Raw genomic sequence first — 26,205 nt, 5'->3', positions numbered from 1 at the left:
TGTGCCCATGAATAGGAAGCTAGAAAAATGATTGAAGGAGACGTGTGGCTCTCAGAGCAATGAGCAAGGAGTTCTTTTATAAAAGATTACATGTAGTAATGGTAGATCATTGGGGCCGACATTATTGTTGAAGTAATTTAACAGCATTTGCAGCAAATATTAAGTGCCCATTTCTGGGGACTCTGGCAGAAGACAAGTAACTCAAATAAATATAATCTCCACTGTCTTTCTAATGGTCCACTCAGAAGTAATATCACTAACGTATTTATTCAACAAATAGCGTTTCAGCTACTGTTGGGTGCTAAGGATATACTAATGAACAAGGCAGATGTTGTTCCTCTTATTCCCGCATGTAAAGGCCTTAGCTTTGTAGGTCACTGTTTTCCAAATTTTAATGGACATATGAGTCACCTGAGGATCTTGTAAAAATGTAGATTCTAAATCAGTCTGTGGTAGGGCCTCTCTTTCTGTATTTTTGACCAACTCCAACATGATGCTGATGTTGCGGGTCAGAGGACGAAGCTTTTAAGTAGCAAAGATCTAGATCCTGTCTAGCAAATATGGCAATTATTAAACCACTACTACTCCTGCTCCTCATCTGTTTTTGTTAGTTCATTGCTTTTATGAAAATAACGTATGATCATTATAACAACATTGGGACAGTATAGAAAAGCATAAGGAACAATGTAAAAATCACCCAATTCCCCCCACCCCATTCTTGATTTTCGGCGTATGTCCATTCAGATTAATATGTGTGCATATGTTTACACTTTATATGTTATCCCAAGTACTTGATACATTCTGAGCCCTGTGTTTGATTCTATTAGCTTTATAGTTTTACTAAGCTCAGTACCCAAATGTCCTCAACCAAGCAATTAAGTACGTGCATTTCTGAGGGGAAGACTTTGCTCAGTTAAAAATAACTGGGTTTAACACCATTATGTCACTCAAAAAATGGGTAGATATTAATATAATTGAAGCTTATAATGTGTGACCTGTAGTAAATGAGTACTTGTTAATTGACTCATAGAATGAAAGACTTTTTAATTTTTTTTAAACTTACTTTTTTTTTTTTTGTATTTGAAAATCAATTGATACTCCCATAGGATAAATAGAAAAACAAAATACCTACACTCCACCCAACCCAAAAACAACCACTGTTCTTAACTCTGATGTGTACGCTAACTAAGGGAGGTCTTAAATGAACCCATAGAATAGCTTATGTAAGTGTTTGGGTCAAAAGAAATGCTTGGTTCTTCCACGTTTCCACTGCCTTTGAAGTAACCATAATCTTTTGTCTATACTCTGTAGTCTTGTGACAGAGAACTGCTAGCAGCTTGCCCTGTGTCTAGTACCTAGGGCTCAGCAATTTTTGCGAAGTTAGTGGAAGAATGAATGAATGAGGTAGCAAACCAAACGGACCTGTGTGACATAAACTCTGGCTGTTAGTCTTCATGTGCCGCAGCTTGCATTCGTCACTCATCTCAAATGCCTTTGTACTCTTCCAGCCACACACAACTCTTCTGGGGCAGCAGAGGTCCATCATATGTATAAAGTTGCTTTTTAACTCTAAATTTGTGCTTAAATTCTACTGTGGAAAAATTTGGAATGTGGAATACTGGGGGATACAGAAACATGAATGATAGATAGCCTCCTGTCTCTGGGAACTATAATTTAAGACTGACTGCAGAAATAGTACAAATATACAGTGCTGTGGGAACATAAGGGAGGGGGACTTTAATTGTCCGAGAGCAGAGGGAATTATTAATAGACCTTTAAGATGACTTATTAATGCTTGCTAGCATTACTGTGTACTCTGTGATGTTCTTAGATGCTATTCAGTGCTTTACATGTGTTAATTTGTTGAATCCTCAGAACGACCTTGTGAGTTAAGTACAATTTATAGATCCTTTTTAAAGATGTGGACATAGAGACATAAAGTAACTTGCCCAAAGCCATACGGGCTGCAAGTGGCAGAGCTGGATTTGAAGAGCCTATACTCTTAACTACTCAGTAGGCAGTGAGAGGGACCAGGAGGTAGGGGGAGAAAGCATTATAGATAGAAGGAGTAGCATAGGTGAAGGCACGTAGACGAGATGGTACTGTGCCAGTGGATTCATACAAAAGAATAGTACGAAATGAGCCATAGAAGGTCTTAAAGGAAAGGAAGTGACACCAAGAGCTTTGTTAGAAGTAATTTGACGTTTACCCCTAAGATGGATATTTTGAGGAAAGCCTGGTAGTAGGACATTCATTCATGTAGGCAGAGGTAATAAGGCCGTTAAATTAGGCTAACTATACTGCAGATGGAAAATGGAAAAGAAATGATAGCTTTTAGAAGCACTGAGAAGGATATACAGTTTGTTGACTCATTAGATAGAGAGTTAGGACCACAGAAACTGTTTTGAACATAAATCATTGAGAAATAGGGATACTATTAACAAGAATAGATGGTCAAGTCATGGAAGAGATCTGGTGTGAAGGTGGACAGTTACTTGCTTTAGGTGCTAGTGGAATGTTCAAGAAGACCTAGCAGCAGTCAGCTGGAATATTTATAAGTAATCCAGCATATTATGGGAAGTATAACTAATAAAATGATTAAGAGCAGGGGTGCCTGGGTGGCTCAGTCAGCTGAGCATCTGACTCTTGATTTTGGCTGTCATGATCCCAGGGCCATGGGGTTGAGTCCCATGTCGGACTCTGTGCTGAGCAGGGAGCCTGCTTAAGATTCTCTCTCTTTTTACCTCTGCCCTTCTCCCTTGCTCACTCACTCACTCACTCTCTCACTCTCTAAAAAAATGATTGGTGCACCTGGGTGGCTCAGTTGGTTGAGCAGCTGACTTCAGCTCAGGTCATGATTTCATGGTTCATGAGTTCAAGCCCCACGTCAGGCTTGCCACTGTCAGCGCCGAGCCCACTTCGGATCCTTTGTCCCCTTCTTTCTCTGCCCCTCCCTCTCATTCTCTGTCTCAAAAAAATGATTAAGAGCAAGAGAATGTAAATGGAACTAACATCTGGATTTTATATCCAGCAGAGAATCATAGGCATCTGAGACAACACCACTTCCTTCACCCTTTTCCTTTGCCCTTGTAATATCAGTCCCCTCCTATCTTTACTTCCTTTCTTGGCTAGCCTTTCTTATCTAGGTTACCAGACACTCTTTCCCAACACCTCATCACTCCATAGTCATTCTGTAAGGAGTCACTCACTATATATTTGCAACTTTCTGGAGCATCAAATGGAGAAAAAAAAATTTTATATCAGGTGTCAACATGTTGAGGTAGAGGTTATATTGCAAAGGGTTAAGAAGTGAATGAGTGATAAGCAGATAAAGAGAATTCTTAACACCTTGCAGTCTAATTTTAACTTCCAGGCTACTGATAACTCTCCAGAAGTTAGCTGTAAAAGGAAAGGAAATGAACAACATGAAGGATGGGCAGTATTTAGGGAAGATGGATAGCATCTACCAGGACTTTTTTTTGCTTCTAGCAGCTGGATGTTGATTTTCTCATGCCTTCGTCTTGAATACATTTACAGAAGCATTTTCTCTTTATGCTTTCTAAAATGTTGCCTCATCTCTGTAATCATGCCTTTGCCTAATTACACTACCCTCTTCTCTGTCGGTTAGCCTCCTGTTTTATTTTGCAGTGCAAGCCACATTTGAATCTCTGTTCTGTCTAATTTATACCACCCATGCCTCTCTCTTTCTCTCTAATGTCCCTGAATAAGTTGGGACCTAGCAGCATTGAGGGGCTACATCTTATGAACCTAAATTAGTTATCAGGGCTGGTCATTTCTTGTTGGAGGGCCTCTGATGTCAAGAGAGGTGATCCAGAAGGCAGGAGTAGGGGAAAGTGGAATAAAAAAGTTAGGCGGTTAGACATCCTTTCAAACATCCCTAACCCAGATGATTCTCAAAAAGAGTGGTGGTGTTGTCATGGGATGTCAGGTAAGCTCAGGTGCCAAAGTCTTTCATTGCCATTACCTTCAAAGAACGAATGATGTGAAAGGGGCAAATGGGAAGCCAAAAGAGTATGAAATGCTGCTCTTGGCTTGTAGAGAGAGCCTTAGAACTGTCTTGAACTTCCCATTTTTCTGTCACCTTTGTGTATGGCTTTGATCTACCACCAATTTTTTCCAACCTTTTTCATATCTTGACACATAGTAGAATTGATAATAAAGAATACAAATGTGTTTATTGTTGGCTGGAGGTGACCAGTCTTGGGCTCTGGCTATCCCAGGCCCAAAGACCGAGAGGATTGATGGCTCTGACACCCATAAGCCATTAAAGGCTCATTTGGGAAGCAGATCTACCCAATCATTTCTTCTTCGTTGCCAAATCTTAGTTTATGGCACTAGTTACGGCAGGCTTCCATGTCATCTGAGACGAATTCTGTGCTGCAATATACCACACTTATATTAACTTCATGTTTTCATTAGAACTTAAAGATACTTGGTTTACTGAAACCTCATAACTCCCTTAGTGTCTGCATTGTGTATTTTTCTGAAAACATTTGCTGTCTTTTTTTCCTTTATTCCCCCTGCCCCATTTTATTTATTAATTAATTTATTTATTTATTTATTTATTTATTTATTTATTTATTTTAATGTAAGTAAACTCTACCACCAACATGGGGCTTGAACTCACAACTCTGAGATCAAGACCCTCAGCTCTACCGACTAAGCCAGCCAGGCACCCCTCCCCTCATTTTAACTTATTATCTGTGCAATACTCCTTCTCTTTTCCATTAGAAATGATATACTGCCTTCTTTAGAAAGCTTTACCTAAGTAAGAAAATACATTACCTATCCTCCCCAGAACTTTTATTATGATAGCTAAAATGTCCCATGTAAAAAGAAATGTATACGCAAAAAATATTTTTATTTTGGTTCTATGCCATATTTCTCTCTATGTTATTTTTAAATGTTTATTGTTCAGGAGGTGGAAAAAGTATGAGTTTTCAATTCTGAAAAAAATCACTTTTTCATATTTCAGATTTTGCTTTATCATAAAAGTTCCTGCAGGACAGAGAACTTTTTAAAATAAAAACTTTAAAAAATGATTTGTGTGCTCTAGAGCACTGTGCCATGTATTTGAGTATACTTAGCACACATGTTACTTCTTGATATTAATTCAGTCAGTTTTAGGCTGCTAGGGAAGTGATTCGTACGTACCAATAGGTATAATTCAAAATGCAAAGTAGTAAAAGTGTTAGTGTTACTTGCCTCTCCTTGTGCTCCCATAGTCACTTGTGCTTACTCCTTCATGGCAGTTACACTATATACATTTCCTCCATGTTTGTCTCTGAGAAAGTCTATCACAAACTGGAGCAGTGGGTTTTTTTATTTTTTTATTTTTTTAATATATTTTTTATTTTTGAGAGAGAGAGAGAGACAGAGTGTGAGCAGGGGAGGGGCAGGGAGAGATGGAGACACAGAATCCGAAGCAGGCTCCAGGCTCCGAGCCGGCGGCACAGACCCTGATGCGGGGCTCGAACTCACGAACCATGAGATCATGACCTGAGCCGAAGTCAGACGCTTAACCAACTGAGCCACCCAGGTGCCCCTTGAGCGGTGGTTTTTAATTGATGTGGGGGTGGTAAGGAATGGGGCCTGTGCATTTTGGAAAACATTCCCCATGCTGTTCTTTAGGCATATCACACCTTCCATCCCCATCAACCCCACTATTCTTCTTTGGGAAACTTATACTCATCTCTAAAGTCTTAGAAAATAGGAAACTGTACCTTATCTATCATTGTATCCCAGTGCTTAGCATTTTTGCAGCATCTATGCTGTTAAGATAGGCAATAAATGTTCCTTGCAGGAAGGTAAAACTAGGAGTTTGGAGGTAGGAGAAACTAATTGTGACTCGGAAGAGCATGATAGACTTTGTACGATGGTTACTTGAGAGGAGTTATGAAAAGAGGTGTAGGGCTGGTTTTATAGAAATGGGGGAAAACATTTCACACGAGGGAATGAGCAAAAGCAGACACAGGAAAGTGTGGTATGTATTCCAGGAATTCTTGGGCAAAAATCATAGAGTGTGTGAAGTGGAAGAAGCCTATGGAATTTGCCTCTAGAAGGCCATTGCATGGAATTTGAACTTTGTTTGTAGGTGGTGGGGAGCCATTGAAGAAATTTCATCATGGCATAACTTGAATCATATCTCAGCAACTTGATATATCTGTCACTGTAAAGGTGAGATTATGGCCAGGTAGAAAGTAGAGATGGGGGCTCCAGGTAAAATGAGGACAATTAGAGTCTAAATTAGATTGATGGTGAAGAAAGAAGAGGGAGTTGATGCCAGACATATTTGAGAGGTAAAAATCAGTAAGCCACTCTTTTTTGAAGTACCACATTTTTCATTTTAAAGTCTTTTTTTATTTTTTATTTTTTTTATTTTTATTTTTTAAAATTTTTTTTTTCAACGTTTTTTATTTATTTTTGGGACAGAGAGAGACAGAGCATGAACGGGGGAGGGGCAGAGAGAGAGGGAGACACAGAATCGGAAACAGGCTCCAGGCTCCGAGCCATCAGCCCAGAGCCTGACGCGGGGCTCGAACTCACAGACCGCGAGATCGTGACCTGGCTGAAGTCGGACGCTTAACCGACTGTGCCACCCAGGCGCCCCTTTTTTTTTTTTTTTTTTAAGAGAGAATGTGCATGCACATGTGCTGGAGCCAAGGAGGGGCAGAGAGGGAGGAAGAGAGAGAATCCCAAGCAGGCTCCATGCTGAGCCATGAACCATGAGGTCATGACCTGAGCTGAAATCAAGAGTTGGATGCTCAACCGACTGAGCCATGCAGGCCGCTCCTGCATTTTTCATTTTAAAGATCCTGCTAGCAAAGAAGAATGTTTTGACAGGCTAACACTCCTCCTTTGCAATTGAATTGCCTCGGCATTTATAGAAAATAATGAAATAAAGTTAATTAGATGTCATCCTGATAATAACAGTAGAGTTAAGTGATTGATGATATGTTGTGGAGGTTTATTTCATGTAAAAATTAATTGTAGATTATAGACATGTCCAAAGAGAGAACAAGATATTAATTTGGTCTTTATGTTTCTGTCGTGGTTTACATAGGCCTTTTATGCTTTCTTTCTCTTTATGAATTCAGGCACAGAAGAGGCTAAGTGATGGTGCACTCTCAGTGCCACTTTAGAAAATTACATAGGAATCAGTAGACAATATGCTGATGTACTATTTACTAGAACCACAAGAAACTGAGCTGAAATATTGAAAACAAAGGACATTCTTCTTATTATCTTGTTAGCTGCCCTTATCAGAGTATTTGTTTTAGCAGCTTTTAGCTGACAGCAAAAACTAATACCATCATCAATGTTATTTTATGTATGTTGCTAGTTTTCATTGTTTTAGGAGACAACATGATTATGACTTATTCAGTTATTTTTGCTTTATACATCATCTGTAAATCAAGTGAATTATTCATATACTGTTAGTATCATTTCTCTTAAGTAGTTTGTTGACTTTATATAATATAGTGCTTGCTTCATGTAGTCTTCAGCTCTGGAAGCTCATTTGTGTTGTTTTAAAACTCGAAACCAAGACTTTTAGTTTTTAAGATAGCAGAGTATAGGCATTTGTACCCCCTTCTGTCTGAAATTACCCTGAAACAACAAGGAGATTGAGAGACAGAGATTACATCTTTGGTGAGACCAGGAATCCTATAACCCAAATCAAAATATTTGAGAAAGTTTCCTGTAAGCAGGAAGAGATTGAAAGAGGATGCTGTCGGGAAGAGATCTCAGATAGAGCTGGCAGTGCAGTCAGGGAGAGATCTTCTGTTTCCAGTAGCAACAGGATGCATAGGAAGGCAGTAAGAGCTTCCTTGGATTGTTTGGCAGCATGAACTAGCAGGAAAGGAAGAGGACATAAGAAAACATACAGAGAGACCCCATCTTTGCAGGAATCACTTTCTTGGTGAGGCAAGGAGTAACGGCTAAACGACTTTCTCTCACTTGTTCTCAGACACATTGTCTTTGTCTTTCTCTCACACACACACATGCACAAAACACTGTGTCATAAAATGCTTTCTTGTATATTAGAGACTACCTTCTAGTCCAGAGCACAGCCTGTTTCTTCCTTCCACAGGCCTCTTGCAAATAACTGATCTGAGTAGAGTTCACATCATTCACAGGTAAATAAGAAAAAGGAAATGAGCACAGTTATCTCCTCAAAAATGCTACAAGAGAAAAGGAAAAAAGAAACAGGGAAAAACAAGTGACAAAGAACCCATGAGAAAACTGTATTGGCCTAACAAATTTAATGAAACAGTCACTTCTTTAATTTTTTTTTAATGTTTATTTATTTTTGAGAGAGAGTACGAGTCGGGGAGGGGCAGAGAGAGACAGAATCTGAAGCAGGCTCCAGGGTCTGAGCTGTTAGCACAGCGCCCAATGTGGGGCTCGAACTCATGAACAGTGAGATCATGACCTGAGCTGAAGTCAGATGCTTAACTGACTGAGCCACCCATGTGCCCCGAAATAATCACTTATTTAAAATAATAGACAAAGTTAATTAGCTAGGAAGAAATAGTAAGACAACAGTATATGATAAACCATATACTGGCAGAGCTCAAGAAAGAAAGAAAAATAAAATCAGAGAAATAAAAGGCCATATGGGAAGCAAAAAGGAGAATTAACATTGTTGAAAAGTCAGTAAAGGGCAGGACAACAAGCTTTTGGAAGTTGAACGAAGTGAAATGGGAATGAGAGGAGATGAAACATGCTCAGGTGTGTGTTCTGGAAATAAGAGAATTCAACATTAGAACAGAAGAATATTCAAACATATAACTTAAACTTCCCACTAAAAAAAGAAATCTTGGTTCTACAGATTGGAAGGACACATGATGAAGAAAAGCTAGTATACGTTAACCCTTGAACAGTGTGGGGATTAGGGACACCAGCCTCCTCATGCAGTTGAAAATCAGTATGTTACAGATGCCTCAGAAACTTAACTACCAATAGCCTACTGTTGACCTTACTGATAACATAAACAGTCAATTAACACATATTTTGTATATTATATGTGTTATATACTATATTTTTACAATAAGGTAACCTAGAGAAAAAATATTAAGAAAATTGTAAGAAAAAAATCCTAAGGAAGAGAAAATACATTTACAGTACATACTGTAAAGAATCCACGTATAAGTGGACCCAGGCAATTCAAACCCATGTTCACGGGTCAGCTGTACATTCATCAACATCATTACATAACCTAGTTTTGAAAAAAATTGGATTTCAGAGGTAAGGAATGCATTCTCTGCTCATCACATTAAAAGGGTCAACTTAAAAAAAATTTTTTTTTTAATGTTTATTTATTTTTGAGAGAGAGAGACAGAGACCGAGCACGAACTGGAGAGGGCAGAGAGAAAGGGAGACACAGAATCCAAAGCAGGCTCCAGGCTCTGAGATGTCAGCACAGATCCCGATGCGGGGCTCGAACCCATGGGCTGCGAGATCATGACCTGAGCTGAAGTCAGACACTCAACCGACTGAGCCACCCAGGGGCCCCTGAAAGGGTCAACTTTTTAATTGAAAAAATTTAAAGGGGAGTGCTAGGGGAAGGATCAGCTATTGTCAGGGGATATTTAGTATTATAGTATTATTGTATAAAATCTACAAGTTGTCAGGGGGAAAGAAAGTGTGACCTCAGCACAACTATGAGTTGACAAGTGTTTTTGAACAATGCGAGAACTCAAGGTAAATAGTGTTTATAAGTTCTTTTTGATAAACTGTAACAAGATGAATATCAGTTATCCAGTAGATGAATAGACAAAGCAGGAGGGTAGGTATAAATTTGCTGATTTCCCTTTATTTTTCAGCTGGAGAACAAAATCGTAGAAAGTTGAGACATCAAGGGGCACCCAGGTGGTTCAAGTCATGATCTCACAGTTCGTGAGTTCAAGTCCCACGTCGGGCTCTGTGTTGACAGCTCAGAACCTGGAGCCTGCTTCGGATTTTGTGTCTCCCTCTCTCTCTGCTCCTCTTCTCTCTCTCTCTCTCTCTCTCTCTCTCTCTCTCTCTCTCTCAAAAATAAATAAACATTAAAAAATTTTTTTAGGGGCGCCTGGGTGGCGCAGTCGGTTAAGCGTCCGACTTCAGCCAGGTCACGATCTCGCGGTCCGTGAGTTCGAGCCCCGCGTCAGGCTCTGGGCTGATGGCTCGGAGCCTGGAGCCTGTTTCCGATTCTGTGTCTCCCTCTCTCTCTGCCCCTCCCCCGTTCATGCTCTGTCTCTCTCTGTCCCAAAAATAAATAAAAAACGTTGAAAAAAAAAATTTAAAAAAAAAAAAAAAATTTTTTTAGAAGTTTAGAATCAAGTAATAGAGGTGTTAGTCTATGTACAGGAATAAAGATAAACACTTGAAAAATTAAATGTAATATGTTTAATCAAAATCAGTGCAGAGGAGATACAAAGAAGTAGAACTATATTAAATTTCTTATCCTAAAGAAATAATCAGATGCAACCAAAGATGAAAGAACAAAACTTTTTATCTTTACACTTTCTTTATATTTGCAAAGAACTGAAAACATGTATGGCATATTTATAAAAACTGGCCACATCCTAGATCACACAAAAACAACAAAAAGCTATCATACAGATGATGTTTCGTGACCAAACCTTTTCTCAGTTTCCTCTGTGGAATTGGTTCTTAGTAAGGTCAGTAGCATCAGCAGAGCCTGCCAACTTGTCAGAAATGCAAATTCATAAGCCCCATCCCAGATCTACTGAATCAGAAACTCTGTAGGAGAAGCCCCCAACCCTGTATACGTCAGGTTTTTTACATATCCCATTTATGTTTGTTATTTGCGGTTGTTATTTGTAGAATTCCATGGTAAATATTTTTGTTTTTGTCATGTTTGGTCTCATATCTGATTATTTCTTCAGGAGAGAAAGTTAGCAATTCAAAGAATGTGCTATGGAACTTTAGGTAACTTTTTCTTTGTTCTGTTGCTAGTTATTAAAGGTGAAAAAGTAAAAATAAGTTTTTGTCTCTTTAGAAATACCTTTTTTGTTTACAGAAAACAAGATTATCTTCTTATCCAAAAAAGATGACACCAACTGGGTTACTCTCAAAGGACAACCAAGTGAGCACCACAGACTAATGAGTAGAATCAACAAGAACGTGATTTTGGCGCTTTTAACTTTGACAAGTTCTGCATTTCTGCTGTTTCAATTATACTACTACAAACACTATATATCAGCAAAGGTAATTTTTTTTGTGTTCCTATCTACATATTTTTCTGATGGTGTTGTCTTTCTTTAGATGCTGTGCATAGTTTTAAGGATGTTACACCTTTATCATATATATTTCAAACATTTTTCCTGGTTTATTAATTTGTCTTTTAACTTTATATTCATAGTATAACCCCCACCCCCCACCCCCAGTACATTTGTATTTAATTTCTAGGTAGAAAAGATTTCTAAGTAGAAAACCTGTCAAGATCTTTCTTCCTTAGGGCATCTAGTTTTGTGGCATAAGTAGCCAAAGATTGTGGAAGTATTCACCTGTATTTTCATCAAGTACTATTTATGTTTAATTTTTTTTAACTAAATAGAATTTATTTTAGTATGAGGTATGAATTAGATCTCTAACTTTAAAGTTTTTCCCAAATGGTTGACCATTTGTCCCAATATCACTTATTGAATTCCTCCATTAACTTAAAATGCCATCTTAATTATATGTGACGTTTCTACAAATAACTACTATTTTGACCCTTTCCCCTGGAATGCATTGTAGCTCTTTGTATGTTTTTAGGTAGGCTACACACCCAGAGTGGAGCCCAATGCTGGGCTTGAACTCATGACCCTGGGATCAAGACCTGAGCTGAGATCATGAGCTAGACACTTAACCACCTGAGCCACTCAGATGCCCCAAATGCTGTGTAGCTTTAGTTGTAAAAAGCAGAAACTCTACTTTAGGATTAAACCTCATTTATGCTGCTTATTAACTGTGGGATCTTGGGTAAATTACTTCTAAACGCTGTTTTCTCATCTACAAAATAGGGACGATAAAGATACCAGCTCGTAGACTTGTGAGGCTTAAATGAATTAATACACATAAAGCATTTGGAACAGTGCATGTCATAAAGAGATCAGTAAATATGAGCTATTATTATTATCTTCGTATAGTGTGATCCTGGTTTCAGGAGTAGAATTTACTGATTGATCACTTACATATAATACCCAGTACTCATTCAAAAATTTATTTAAAAGTCACTGTTTGCTAAGCATTTTGACAAGGTGATAGAAACAATGAGAAATGTTTTTTTTTTCTTCCATATTTTTATAATTTGTTGGGGACAGATGCTAGTGGAAGTATAGATGCTTCCAGTATGTTATTAGTGTGAAGATAAAATGCTGTCTATAAGGAATACAAGTAGTTTCTCTATCCCAGCCAGAAAAAAAAATGCTTTATTTAAAAATAGTAAGTATAGTTAGAATAATAGACGCTATTATTTAAAAGCTCCCAACTTTTAAAATTTTTTCGATTTTGTTGAGGAAAATGTTTAAACTTTCAGCTTTTTATTAAACTTCAAGATCTCACTTAAACTTCAGGGAAATATGGATGGATCTCGAGTATTCTAGTATAGTTTCTTATAACATAGGAAAAGAATTCAGAATTCTGTAAACTTTGCTTACTGATTATATCTGAATTGCATTTCTCATTTGTTCAGTGTTCTCAATTGTGGGATATCCTTAGACAGAAAATTCACACAAAATGATTTCTAGTTCAATTAAAGTTGTTTGATTTATTAGCAGAAGAATGGAGAATGGTAACCTTGATCAGCACTAACTTACACATCAGCAGCATCAGCATAAAAACCATGATTTTAAGGACGCCTGGGGGGCTCAGTAGGTTAAGCATCCGACTTCAGCTCAGGTCATGATCTTACAGTTTGTGGGTTCAAGCCCAGCATCAGGCTCTCTGCTGTCAGTACAGAGCCCGCTTCAGATCCTCTGTCTCCCCCTCTCTCTGCCCCTTCCTGCATGTGTGGGATAAATAAAATAAATAAAACATTAAAAAAACAAACAAACATGATTTAGGTCATGTTTGAACTTTCAGGCAATTCAGAAAGACACTGAGATTGTGTGTTAAAGCTAGGGCAAGAATGAAAAGTTGGTTTTATCTGTGATCACAGCCTACTTCTAGTAGTAAATGCCCGCAGTAGTAAATGTTGAGGACTACAAATCTTTTCAGGCTCTTCAGGAGAGTACTCTAATATTTATCATAGGTTAGGGAAGAAAGGTTATTGATATCTTGGAGTTAAGGAGGCATATTTTTTTCCTAGTTATTATAGTATTGGTTTTAGGAGTAGAATTTAGTGATTCATCAGTTACATAGAATGCCTAGAGCTCATCCCAAGTGCCCTCCTTTTTTTTTTTTTTAATTAAAAAAAAATTTTTCTTTTTTTTAACGTTTATTGATTTTTGAGACAGAGAGAGACAAAGCATGAGCAGGGGAGGGTCAGACAGAGACAGAGGGAGACACAGAATCTGAAACAGTCTCCAGGCTCTGAGCTGTCAGCACAGAGCCTGATGCGGGGCTCGAACCCACGAACTGCGAGATCATGACCTGAGCCGAAGTCGGATGCTTAACCAGCTGAGCCACCCAGGCGCCTCCCAAGTGCCCTCCTTAATGCCCATCACCCATTTAGCCCATCCCTCTTTCCACCTCCCCTCCAGAAGCTCTCAGTTTGTTCTCTCTAGTTGAGTTTCTTATGGTTTGCATCCCTCTCTGTTTTTATCGTATTTTATTTTTCCTTCCTTTCCCCATGTTCATCTGTTTTGTTTCTTAAATTCCACATATGAGTGAAATCATATGGTATTTGTCTTTCTCTGATGGGCTTATTTCATTTAGCATAGTTCCATCTACCTTGTTGCAAATGGCAAGATTTCATTCTTTTTGATATTATATTCCATTGTGTATATGTGTGTGTGTGTGTGTGTGTGTATACATATATATCTTCATTCATCAGTCAGTGGGTATTTGGGCTCTTTTCATAATTTGGCTGTTGTTGATAGTGCTGCTATAAACATTGGGGTACATCTGCCCCTTGGAATCAGTATTTTTGTATCCTTTGGATAAATACCTAGTAGTGTAATTGCTGGGTTATAGGGTAGCTCTATTTTTAACTTTTTGAGAAACCTCCACATTGTTTTCCAGAGTGGCTATACCAGTTTTCATTCCCACCCACAGTGAAGGAGGCCTACTTTTGACCATTTCTAGGGCCTCGCCACAGAATTCCTTTTGGCCCTAGCTGGTTAGACAAGTTTAGCCTTTCTATGATCTCCCAAATGAGGTCTGAATAATCCAGTTATTTGATAGCATTGAAGATAAGGAATTTGTATATCTATTGGGTCAGCTAAAACTCCATAGATGGGTGGAGTTGACTCTTCAGATTCTAGAACAACCCTCTAGATCTTTGAAATACAAACTCTTACAGGCCTTTGAAATACAAACTCTTGTGTGATGACCTTGTGAGCAATTTCTGTGAGCTCCACCTTTCAAGCAATTAGCTGGCAGTTTACATCACAAAGGGTATCTCTAGGACCCCCTATAGAATGTCAGTTGTTCATTGTTTGTTTGTTTGTTTTTTTTACTGCACCAACCTAGACAATCTGATTATAATTATGTGTGCTCATTCAATCTGTATTTATTGATTACATGTTATATACAGGGCACTTTGCAGGAATACAGAGATAAATGGAACACAGGTCCTACTCTCAAGGAACTCATAATTTGGTAGAAGTGGCAACAGCATTAAATCTTAAGTTTGGGGCCTAGATAATCCTGAGTTTGACTCCTTATTTGGTTGTTTGTCTTTTTTTTTTTTTTTCTTATGAAAAAATCTATTTATTTAGCAAATAGTAATTAGTACATTGGGTTTCTTTTTTTTTTTTTTTTTATTTAATATATGAAACTTACTGTCAAATTGGTTTCCATACAACACCTAGTGCTCATCCCAAAAGGTACCCTCCTCAATACCCATCACCCACCCTCTCCTCCCTCCCACCCCCCATCAACCCTCAGTTTGTTCTCGGTCTTAACAGCAAGTCACTTAACTTCTTTAAGCCTCAGTTTCTTTAAATGGGGCTACTGGCAGCTTTACTGGTTGAGATAATGTATGTAATGCATCTCAGTGTTTGATATATGGTAGGTGCTCAGCAGATGATAGCTATGAATAGTGCACACATTCTAGTCCTTTCAAGGTTTACGTTGCTGCCTGATAAATAAAATTGGATTTAATTATTACAGGTTTCTCATTGATCATTTTTTTCATAAATGAGTTATCTGGAGCCCAGATATGTTAAGCTTCTTGCTGAAGATTGCCAAATTCAGGTCCCAAAACTTGTGTCCTCACTCATAGAGCTAGTCGCACATGTAAATACAAGTATGTTCAAACAAAATACCGTAACATTGATAAGATACGAGATGGATAAGATGGTTCATTTTGAATCACAATAGAAAATTATAAAATATTGCTGCCTCAGTGGAAGGAAGACAAAGCCCATGAACTGTGTTTGTATAAAGCACTGGGTGAACCAAACCTTAATAATGTCCTTGACTTAGAACTATAAGCAGCACTCAGTGCCTGCAGTATTTATTCAGCTACTCTTACTACCTAGAAAGCCCCTTACAGGGTTCTGTGCTAGGATATCTTACTTTGCATTGTATGTACTTTTTTGCCCCTTATGACTATATTTATGTGTACACACATGCACACACACACTCGGCACTGAATGGGGAAGGAGTCAAAACAGAAAAGACAAGAAGCCTCCAAGTGGCACTGGCACAGAGGAGGAGGAGGGACAAAGGAGCATTTGTCCCTACTCTGGCTCCCACCAGCAACCTCCTAATAGGAGGTGAACCTGAAGTTGGAAGAACAGGAAGTGCTACTCTTTTAAAGGAAAGTGTCAAAAGACAGTCATTTCTCTTTAAAAAAGCCTCTTTCCTCTACTCTCTGCCCACTGCCAAAAGCCTGATCCCCTGAGCTGGCTGTCCTTAAGGCTGGGGCAGGACAAGAAGGTGGGGAGTGGCGTAAGACCAAAGATCTGAAGTACCCAGGCCCAGAAGGGCTTGTACAGAGTGGCTGCCGGGCTCAGGGGGTGATCCCCTCTGTGGTCCAACTGGTCCTGTCCACGGGCAAACTTGGCCAGCTTGTTGAGCTCCTGGAACTGTCTGTCTGTCTGTCTTATGGCTGAGCAGTGAGCTGCAAAGTGTGTTTGGTTAGAAGGTCAGGAGGGAGTTGGAAGGGGAGTTTGGATTTCAAGTTTGGCAATAGTTACTCACAGTGAAGAATTTCATATGCCATTATTAGAAACGGAAATTAATCTTGTAGCCATTTAGGTCATGGCAACAAAGTTTTTGAAATTTTTGAGTTGGTCAGTTGCTTGCTAAAATCATCTAAGAATCATGATTTTTAAAAACTCTCCTTTGACTACTGGCTAGTTCCCTTATATTCTGAATGATAATATGCGGATCATTGCTGGAGGAAGAATATTCTATCTGATAATCTGATCTAGTGTGATAAACTTTGATAAATGCTATTGTTCCCCTCTTCCGATCCTTTCCCCCACATCCCCCACCCCCATGACCACCATTGTTCAGGAGAATATGAAAGAATTTCTTCCATTAGAATTGAGGGATATTTAAAAAATACTTCTATTTATCCCCAGACTTTACACTCTATAGGTTTTCTGGCCAAGCAGTTTGGCTAATTAATAAGCAAAGTTTTCCCGCTGTGTCAGATCATATTTATGAGTCCTATGCACTAAGAACTTCAGTGACTTGGGAAAAAGTTAGAGAGCAGTGCATCTACTATAAGGAAAGGCACTGAGATGCAAAAGGGGAATCTGCCTGGAGTGTTGGTGAATTTACCATGGTTAGTGTTTCTGATCCTTAGGATTACAAATTTATAAACAATTGAAAAAGATCAATTATTGAAAACTCAAACAGTTTTTGTAAGTATTACTGTTTGATTCTCTGTAGGCATGATTAATGATCATGCTGGATTAAGAATTCTGTTTTTGGGGGCACCTGGGTGGCTCAGTCAGTTAGGTGTCCAACTTCAGCTCAGGTCATGGTCTCATGTTTTGTGATTTTGAGCCCACATCGGGCTCCATGCTGACAGTGCAGAGCCTGCTTGGGATTCTCTCTCTCTGTCTCTCTCTGCCCCTCTCCCACTCACTCTTTCTGTCACTCTTAAAATGAATAAACTTAAAAAAAAATAAAGAATTGTTTTTTTGTTTCTGTAAGAAATGGATTGTTGGATATTCTTTCAAAAAATGAAAGGATTTTTCCTTAAATCTTCACCTCCTATATGCTAAATACTTTCTCTTTAATGACATATCCCTTATTTTAACTCATTTATCAGTGGTGTTCAATAGCCACAAGACCTTTTCTACCCCTCCTTTTCGGCATCTGATCCCATCTTTCCATTTATTTATTCATTTCATTTATATTTTTACTCAATCCTATAGGAATATCTTTAGCCTTTAAAAAGAAAAACCGCTTGATTTGATATAGCATTTCTTTTAGAACATTTGGTCATCTATTTGTCAAATGTTTGTCGAGTACTTACTATGTGCCCAAGTACAGTACTAGGCTATGAGATGAAATGAGAGTCAAGTGTAATTCTTGTTGTCTAGGAAGTCAGAAACTGGGGAAATTTGGGGTTGAAGAGGAGAGAAGTTAAGAAACATATAAAGAGACATATAAGCAAATGACAATATGTTACTTCTTTAAAGCACATCTCATAAACCTTGTTCTGCCTACTTTACTAGTTATAGTTTAAGAACTCTTCTTTAGTCTCTAGCTTTTGTAACCCTCTCTGTACAGCTGTCCCAGTTATTTTTTTTAAATATCTGATCGAGTTATTCTCTGCATAGCATACCTATGGAGTAAGATCCAGATTTCTTACCATGGTATGGTAGATAGTCTCTGTTTGCCCTTCCAGATCTTGTCTTTAATAGTCTGTGTCTTGGGGAGCTGACCTCAATGGACTGCATTAGGTGAGCTCCCTTCCCTTTTCTAGTTGGAGGTCAGCCAAGGGGAAACATCATCTGGAGATTGAAGACCTGGAGGAAAGAGAGGTCATGTTATTTATTCTTTGGGTTCTCTATTTGTAGGATCATTGCTTGATAGGGACTACATTCCTCCTTTACAGCTATGGTTGTAGCCACTGGTTGCCAGTAACCGTACCTCACCAGAGGTAGATTAACCATTAAGATAAATGAAATTTATTTGTTTATTTTTTTTTAATGTTTTCTTTCTTTATTTTTGAGAGAGAGAGAGTGAGTGTGCATGTGAGAGGAGGGTGAGGGGCAGAGAGAGAGGGGGAGAGAGAATCCTGAGCACGGAGCCTGATGCAGGGCTTGATTTCATGAAGGGTGAGATAGATCATGACCTGAGCTGAAATCAAGAGTCAGATGCTTAACTGACTGAGCCACCCAGGTGCCCCAGATAGATGGGATTTAAACTACAGGGCCCCTGACTTCCAAAGGCCCTTGAAGGAGGCTTAGGAATATGTTATAAAGCTATATATTTTGGTAAAGTTTGCAAAATATATTTTTGCATTCTGTTTATTAAAAAGGACCACCAAAATTGTATAATTGTCAGCCCCTATAAAACTGTATCCTCCTATGTCCTTATCCTTGACCCTTCAAGCTTAGGTAAGAGCAAAGTTTGTAGGGAATGAAAATCTGCTGAATAACCCACTTAGGAAGGTTATGATTGAATATTTAACGAGTGAAATAATATTTTGAGTTGGTTTTATAAAATGAGTGTAAATCCTCCAGGTATAGAAAGATGGGAAGGCCATTATAATAGAGAAAACAGGAGTGCCTGGGTTGCTCAGTTTGTTAAGCGTCTGACCCTTGATTTTGGCTCAGGTCATGATCTCACAGTTTCATGAAATTGTAGCCCTACATCGGGCTCTGCGCTGATCCTGCAGAGCCTGCTTGGGACTCCCTCCCTCCCCCTCTCTCGATCTCTCTCTGTCTACCCCTCCCCTACTTGTGCTCTCTCTCAAAATAAATAAACTTTAAAAATTATTTTAAAAATAGAGGAAACAGCATATTTGAAAAGAATGAACTCTGTGGATATCTAGAAGAGGAGCATACTACCTAGAGACCAAAGGAAGCACGAAAGTCCCAAGTCCCAAGGCAGGAACATGTCTGGAAGTTTTAAGAACAGCAAAAAGATCAATGTGGCTATAGAGGAGTGAGAGTGGGGAAGAATAGTAAGTAAAGTCAGAGAGTTTATATTGTTTAGGGCCTTGTAAACCATAAGGACTTTTGCTTTTGTTCTGAGTGAGATTGTGAACCATCGGAAAGTTTGAGCTGATATGTGACATGATCTGATTTTTTTTAAAAAGGTAGTAGAATGGATGCTCTGTTGAGAATAGATTGTAGGGTCAAGGGCTAAAACAGACTAGGTAGAAGTCTATTCTAATAATTTATACAGGATGGTGATGGCTTGGACAAGGGAACTAGTGGTAGAAAGTAGAGCTACCAGATTTTGTTCATGGGCTATATGTGGGGTATAAGAGACATTAAAGAGTCAGGGATAACTTTAGTATTTGGGGCCTAGATAATTGGAAAGGGGAAGTTGCTGTTTACTGAGATGAGAAGCAAGCTTGAGGGATGGTTAGAGATCTGGAGCTTTTTCCAGACATGTTAAGTTTCAGATGACTATTTGACATCCAAATGAAGAAGGTGAGTAGATAGTTGAATATATGTTTGGAGTTCAAAGGACTGGTGTGGTTGAGAATATAAATTGAGAGTGGTAAGCATACAGATGGTATTTAAAGCCATTAGAATAGATGAGGTACCAAGAAAGTGAACGTAGAGTAAAAAGAGGGAGAAAAGTCTCATGATCTGAGTTTTGGGGGTCCCTCATACATCAGGGAGGTGGAAGAACTAGCAAAGAACAAGAAGGAGCAGCCAGAGAGAAATAGGAAAACCAGAAGCATGGGATTCGGAGAGCCATGCAACTAAAATGTTTGAGACACAAATGGTCAACAATTCTTGATAGATCGAATAAGACAAGGAGTAATAATAATTGACCATTGGATTTAGCAACATGGAGGTCATTGGTGATCTTGATGAATAGTTGGCAGAGTGAATTTAAGCTCAAGACCTTATAAGAGGAGAGGAATCGGATGCAATAAGAACAGACAGCCCATTAGGGGTTTTGCTTAAGGGGGGAAAATTGTTAGTTGGGAAAATTGTTAATTGTTAGTTAGGGGGGAAAATTGTTAGTTGCATACAGTGGGTATGCAAGAGAGTTATTGCTTGTTTGTTTTAAGATAGAAATAATATCGTGTTTGTATACTGATGGGAATGATCCAGCAGAGAAAACAAACAGCTCAGAAATTCAGTCTAATTAACTCATGGAGGGCTATAATGAGTAACAAGGGCTATGTTATAGAGTTTGCAGTCTCTTTTCAAGGATGAAGATTACAGAGCTGTCTCTTTGTAGTTTGTTCTCAAATATCTCTTGCTATTAAAATGTTATTGTCTAAGTTGCAGAGCTTATGAGGAGAGACCACTTCTGGCTTTACCTTGATTACTCAGTATCTCTCTTCCTCTTTTCTGTTCTCCTTCCCTCCATTTAGCAAACCATAATTAAGTATTTAGTCATTACCAAGCACTGTGCTAGGCACTGGCAATATAAAGAAGGATTGGACTTGGTCCCTGCCCTTGAGTTTGCAGTTTAGTGGGGAGATGAGTCTCCTTTTAATTTTTTTGAGTGTGATGAGTTTTGTTTTTTGTGTTTTGTTTTGTTTTGTTTTTTTTGAGAGAGAGAGTGTGTGTTGCGGGGGTGGAAAGGGGTAGAGAGAGAGGGAGACAGAGAATCCCAAGTGGTCTCTGTGCTGACAGCATCGAGCCCGATGCAGGGCTCAAACTCATGCACCGTGAGATCATGACCTGAGCTGAAGTTGGACACTCAACCCACTGAGCCCCTGGTGCCGCAAGTCTCCTTTTTAGAAACTTGGGGCATATTTCATTTGTTGGGTAAGGCTATTCTTCTTGTTCTTTAGTATCCTCCCATCTGTCTTCTATGTAAAGAACACATTCAAGGCATAAGAAACTTCTTTGGATCTTCTTTGAGCTTGAAACATTCTTCCCATTGTCTCTAGACCATCAGACATTCTTTTTTCCTGTTACTTTCAAAGTATTTTGGGGCTTATCAGATGAAAACTGATAATTCTTTCTTCCTTCTGATTCTCTAGACCTGACTTTTTTTTTTAATTGGAGTACAGTTCACACACAGTGTTACATTAGTTTCAGATATACAACATAGTGATTCAACAGTTATGCTGTGGTTACCACAAGTGTAGCTACCACCTCTCATACAACAGTATTACAGTACCATTGACTGTATTCTCTATGTATATTTTATCCCCATGGCTTACCCATTCCATAGCTAGGAGCCTCTATCTCCCACTCCCTTTAACTCATCTTGCCCATCCCCCTCACTCTCTCCCCTCTGGTAACCACCAGTTTGTTCCCTGTATGCCAAGTAAAATAAGACAGAGAAAGATAGCTTTGAATTTATTAAAATGTTTTTTTGTTATCTTCTTAGAATGGAGCTGGTGTATCAAAATCTAAGGGAAACCAAATTGGATTTGATAGCACACAGTGGGTATGTAAGATAAGTATGAAATTCCTCATTTACAATGTTCTTTTAGTTCATTTGTGTATGTACTCAATAAGGATTTGTTGAATGATGACAATGATAATAACTACCTTGGTGGACAGTAGGAGTAGGTGTTGGAGGGGAAGAGGTAGGCCCTGTGTCAAGTACTTTACATGCAGTATCTCATGTAGTCCTTATGGAAACTCCATGAAGTCAGTACATATTGTTATCCTCAGTTCACTTAGAGGGTTTAAGGTTAGTTGGCTAATAAGTGGCTGGCTGAGTGCAGATTCTGTTTGCCTTCAAAATCCTCACTCACTGAACTATGGTGCATCCCCAAATGAAAAAATATATGAATCAGAATTGAACTATGAATAAGGGAAGACAATGATTAGGAATTAAAATCTATTCAACATGTTTCCTTTTCTTTTTTATTTTTTTTGTTTTTTTAATATGAAATTTATTGTCAAATTGGTTTCCATACAATATCCAGTGCTTATCCCAACAGGTGTCCTCCTCAATGCCCATCACCCACTTTCCCCTCCCTCCCACCCCCCCATCAATCCTCAGTTTATTCTCACTTTTTAAGAGTCTCTTATGGTTTGGCTTCCTCCCTCTTTAACTTTTTTTTTTTCCTTCCCCTCCCCCATGGTCTTAAGTTTCTCAGGATCCACATAAGAGTGAAAACATATGATATCTGTCTTTCTCTGTATGACTTACTTCACTTAGCGTAACACTCTCCAGTTCCATCCACATTGCTATAAAAGGCCATATTTCATTCTTTCTCATTGCCACGTAGTATTCCATTGTGTATATAAACCACAATTTCTTTATCCATTCATCAGTTGTTGGACATTTAGGCTCTTTCCATAATTTGGCTATTGTTGAGAGTGCTGCTATAAACATTGGGGTACAAGTGCCCCTATGCATCAGTACTCCTATATCCCTTGGGTAAATTCCTAGTAGTGCTATTGCTGGGTCATAGGGTAGGTCTATTTTTAATTTTTTGAGGAACCTCCACACTGTTTTCCAGAGTGGCTGCACCAGTTTGCATTCCTACCAACAGTGCAAGAGGGTTCCCATTTCTCCACATCCTTTACAGCATCTATAGTCTCCTGATTTGTTCATTTTAGCCACTCTGACTGGCGTGAGGTGATATCTCCATGTGGTTTTAATTTGTATTTCCCTGATGAAGAGTGACGTTGAGCATCTTTTCATGTGCGTGTTGGCCATCCGGATGTCTTCTTTGGAGAATTGTCTATTCATGTTTAACATGTTTTCTCTTAAAGATAAGGAAAACTAGCAATATGTACAGTGTGTCCCTGTTTGGGTTTATAAATTTCAGAGCCAAACATTTACAAAATATGTTTTCTTACCTTTTTGTTAACCAAATTTAGAGTGAAAAACAATGTTAGGTTACTTGTTACTAATAAAAAATTACATTTATCCTATTAGTATACATTTTGGATATGACCAGTTATTTCTTGTGGATGCGCTTCAGTCTTTGGTTTCTCCTTTTTTTTTTTTTTTTTTTTTTAGAAGTATGCATTTCTCTTCTTGCCACATTTTAAGTTTATTTATTTATTTTTGAGAGAGAAAGAGAGAGTGTGGGGCATGGGGCCAGAGAGAGGAGACAGAGAATCCCAAGCAGACTCTGCGTCATCAGCACAGAGCCTGATGTGGGGCTCAAACCCACAAACTATGACATCATGACCTGAGCCGAAGTCAAGAGTCAGACGCTTAACCAACTAAGCCACCCAGGCTCAGCACCCTTAGTCTTTGGCTTCTCTTTAACCAGAGACACGAAGCTTCAGATTGGAAGTAGGTTTTCAAAATTATGAAGCAGCAATAAAGGTGATAATTTTAGGTCATTGCTGGCACCAGTTGGCTTTGAACTACTGTGTAACAGGTAAGTCTGGGATATCCTATGCCAGGCTCCTCAACTGTGAAGTATTAGGGTAAACTTTTAATTTATATAAAATAGCAGATGTTTTGCTCTGTGAACTTAGGGTAGTCTGAAGGCAATGGAAAGACCCAACTTTTTCATTCAGGGAAGGATCCTTGAGGTGGGAGAAAAGAATGGATTTTTTTTTTTAAGGGTTTACTTTCTGGGTGCCTGGGTGGCTCAGTTGGTTAAGTGTCTGACTCTTGATTTTGGCTCAGGTCATGGTCTCATGATTGTGTGATCGAGCCCCCATGTCAGGCTCAGCAGTGGGGATTCTCTCTCTCCCTCACTCTCTGCTCCTTCCCCATTCATGCTCTCTTTCTGTCTCTCAAAATAAATAAATGAACTTAAAAAAAAATGGGTTTACTTTCAAGATCAGTGAGCAAAAATTAAAGAGCAGCTCACTACATCCAATGGGTTGTCTGTTAATTACATTGCATGGTACTAAGAATCACTCTTAGACATTTGCAGCATCACGTTAAAGGGGAGAAGTAATAAAATACTTTCGTTCTAGTATTTTAGAAGGAAGGAGTAATGCCCCCAATTTCGAATCCGAGAGACCACCAAGGAGCCCATACCGATGCAAATGCACAAGGGTTTATTTGCAAGCTCCAGCTTGGGCCCAAGTATACCTGACACAGCGGAGCGGGGACTTGGACCCCTAGGTTAAAAGGGGTAGCAGTTTTATAGGGGCCAGTGGCCAATGAGATTGTAACACACACAGAAAGTTGCATAGTCATGTCCGTCCACACACAGGTGGCCAGTTGAATTACAATTTACCCTATAGTAACTGTTTGAACTAGCCTATCACTCTGGCCAGAATTGGCACGCAAGTTGGGCGGGCAAAAGGCGGGGTTTACATTCTTTGGCAGTTAGGGGTTCCGCATTCCTATGTGAGCCGGTTTCCAGTAAGGGTGTGCTCACCGGCTTGACTAGGGTGGGGGTTATACTTGAGATGGTGGGTGTAGCACAAAATGGAGTTAGTCTTGCTCTGCTTGTCCAGGGGTAGGGGATTTTTGTTAAATTCCTTGGATCCCACAGAAGGAAAGGCAAAATCTGATCAATAATGTGATACCGAGCCCTGACAAAATTTTAGAATGAGTTATTAAACAGATGCCTTGAGAGCACTTGGGAAATGAAATGATGATTATAAGGAGCCAGCCTTTCACTAAGAACGGGTCCCACCAAGCCCTTCTAGATGAACAGGCTATTAGAGTGTCAGTGTACCCTGTTTTCAACAAGACATTTTTCTTTCTTGTAAACAAAATGAATTACTGAAGGCCAGATGATAATAGTCATGTTGATTTAAAATTAATTGGCTTTAGAGTCAGTTGGACATCTGTTTCCAGGGATTACATTGATAACAATCTGGAAGGCATATTTAGAAGATGAATTACAGAATTTCTCCTAGACCCTGCCCTAATCTATATTTATATCAATAATTATAATGAAGCCATTAACGTGTTCATCATGTTTGCATTTAACACTAAGCTGAATGAGATTTATTCAACAAACATTTAATAAGCACCTTATGTGTGCCAGTGTCGGTCATTTCATCATCTTTCTTCCAGAATCGTTTCTTTTATTCTCCTGGTATAAAGCACAGAAAGCAACAACCATAAAAGAAAAATAAATTGATAAGTTAGCATATCAAAATCTAAGACTTCTACTCCTCAAAAGACACATTAAGAAAATGAATAGAAATGCCACAGAGTAGGAAATATTTGCAAAACATGTATCTGACACAAGATGGGTATCAAGAATTAATAAAGAACTCCTAAACTCAAAAACAGATACTTTTGTTCATACTCTTTATCAAATTGAGAAAGTATCCTAGTTCTAGTTCACTGACAGGTTTTAATCACTGATTAAAATAGGTATTGAATTTTGTTAAATACTTTTTCTGTATTGAAATTCTCATAGGGTTTTCCCCCTTTGTTGTGTTGATGTAGTAAATTTCATTGATTGATTTTCAAATGCTAAACTGACCTTTCATTTCTGGGATAAACTCTACTTGGTCAGGATATTTACTCTTTTTTTTTTTTCTTGGCCTTTTTTTAAATAAAACTACTGGAATTGATTTTGTAGTATGTTGTTAAGTAAAATTGCATCTATGTTCATGTGGGATGGTGGTCTATAATTTTTTTTGTAATGTTTTTGTCAGGTTTTGTTATCAGGATTACACTGGCCTCATACAATGAGTTAGGAAGGATTCCTCCCTGCTTAGTTTTCTGAAAGAGTTTTTGTAGAATTGGTATTATTCCTTAAATCTTTGAGAGAATTCACCTGTGAACCATCTGAGTCTGGAGTTTTTACTTCTTGGTGCTATTGTTTGATGGCAGTGTAAATAAATAAATAAATAAAATATATACGAATATATAACAAATATATGTCAATATGTAACAAATATATATAAAAATTCAATTTTGTTCAAAGGTATAGGGCAATTCAGATTTCCTGTTTCATCTTGTGGTAATTTGTTAATTGTGTTTTTAAAGACATTTGTTAATTTCATCTAAGTTATTGAATCTTCTGGCATAAAGTTGTTTTTCTAACTGGCTTTTTACTTATAGATGTTTCTCCCACTA

At 38.5% G+C, this 26,205-nt stretch overlaps 1 protein-coding gene across 3 annotated transcripts in view; it reads left to right on the top strand.

The window, feature by feature from the left end:
• FKTN (fukutin) overlaps positions 1 to 26,205 on the top strand; it is a 98,417-nt gene that overhangs the window by 1,966 nt on the left and 70,246 nt on the right. For all 3 annotated transcript variants that reach the window (XM_058694669.1, XM_058694671.1, XM_058694668.1), the window contains exons 2-3: positions 11,048 to 11,235; positions 21,619 to 21,678. In XM_058694669.1, the coding sequence (XP_058550652.1) occupies positions 11,131 to 11,235; positions 21,619 to 21,678 (165 nt within the window). In that variant the 5' untranslated portion in view covers positions 11,048 to 11,130. The remainder of the gene's footprint in view (positions 1 to 11,047; positions 11,236 to 21,618; positions 21,679 to 26,205) is intronic.

Source organism: Neofelis nebulosa, chromosome 12, assembly GCF_028018385.1.
Source record: "Neofelis nebulosa isolate mNeoNeb1 chromosome 12, mNeoNeb1.pri, whole genome shotgun sequence".
In the NCBI taxonomy this organism is placed as follows: domain Eukaryota; kingdom Metazoa; phylum Chordata; class Mammalia; order Carnivora; family Felidae; genus Neofelis; species Neofelis nebulosa.
The sequence above is the reverse complement of the archived record's forward strand: the minus strand, read 5'-3'. Positions and strand labels throughout refer to the sequence as shown.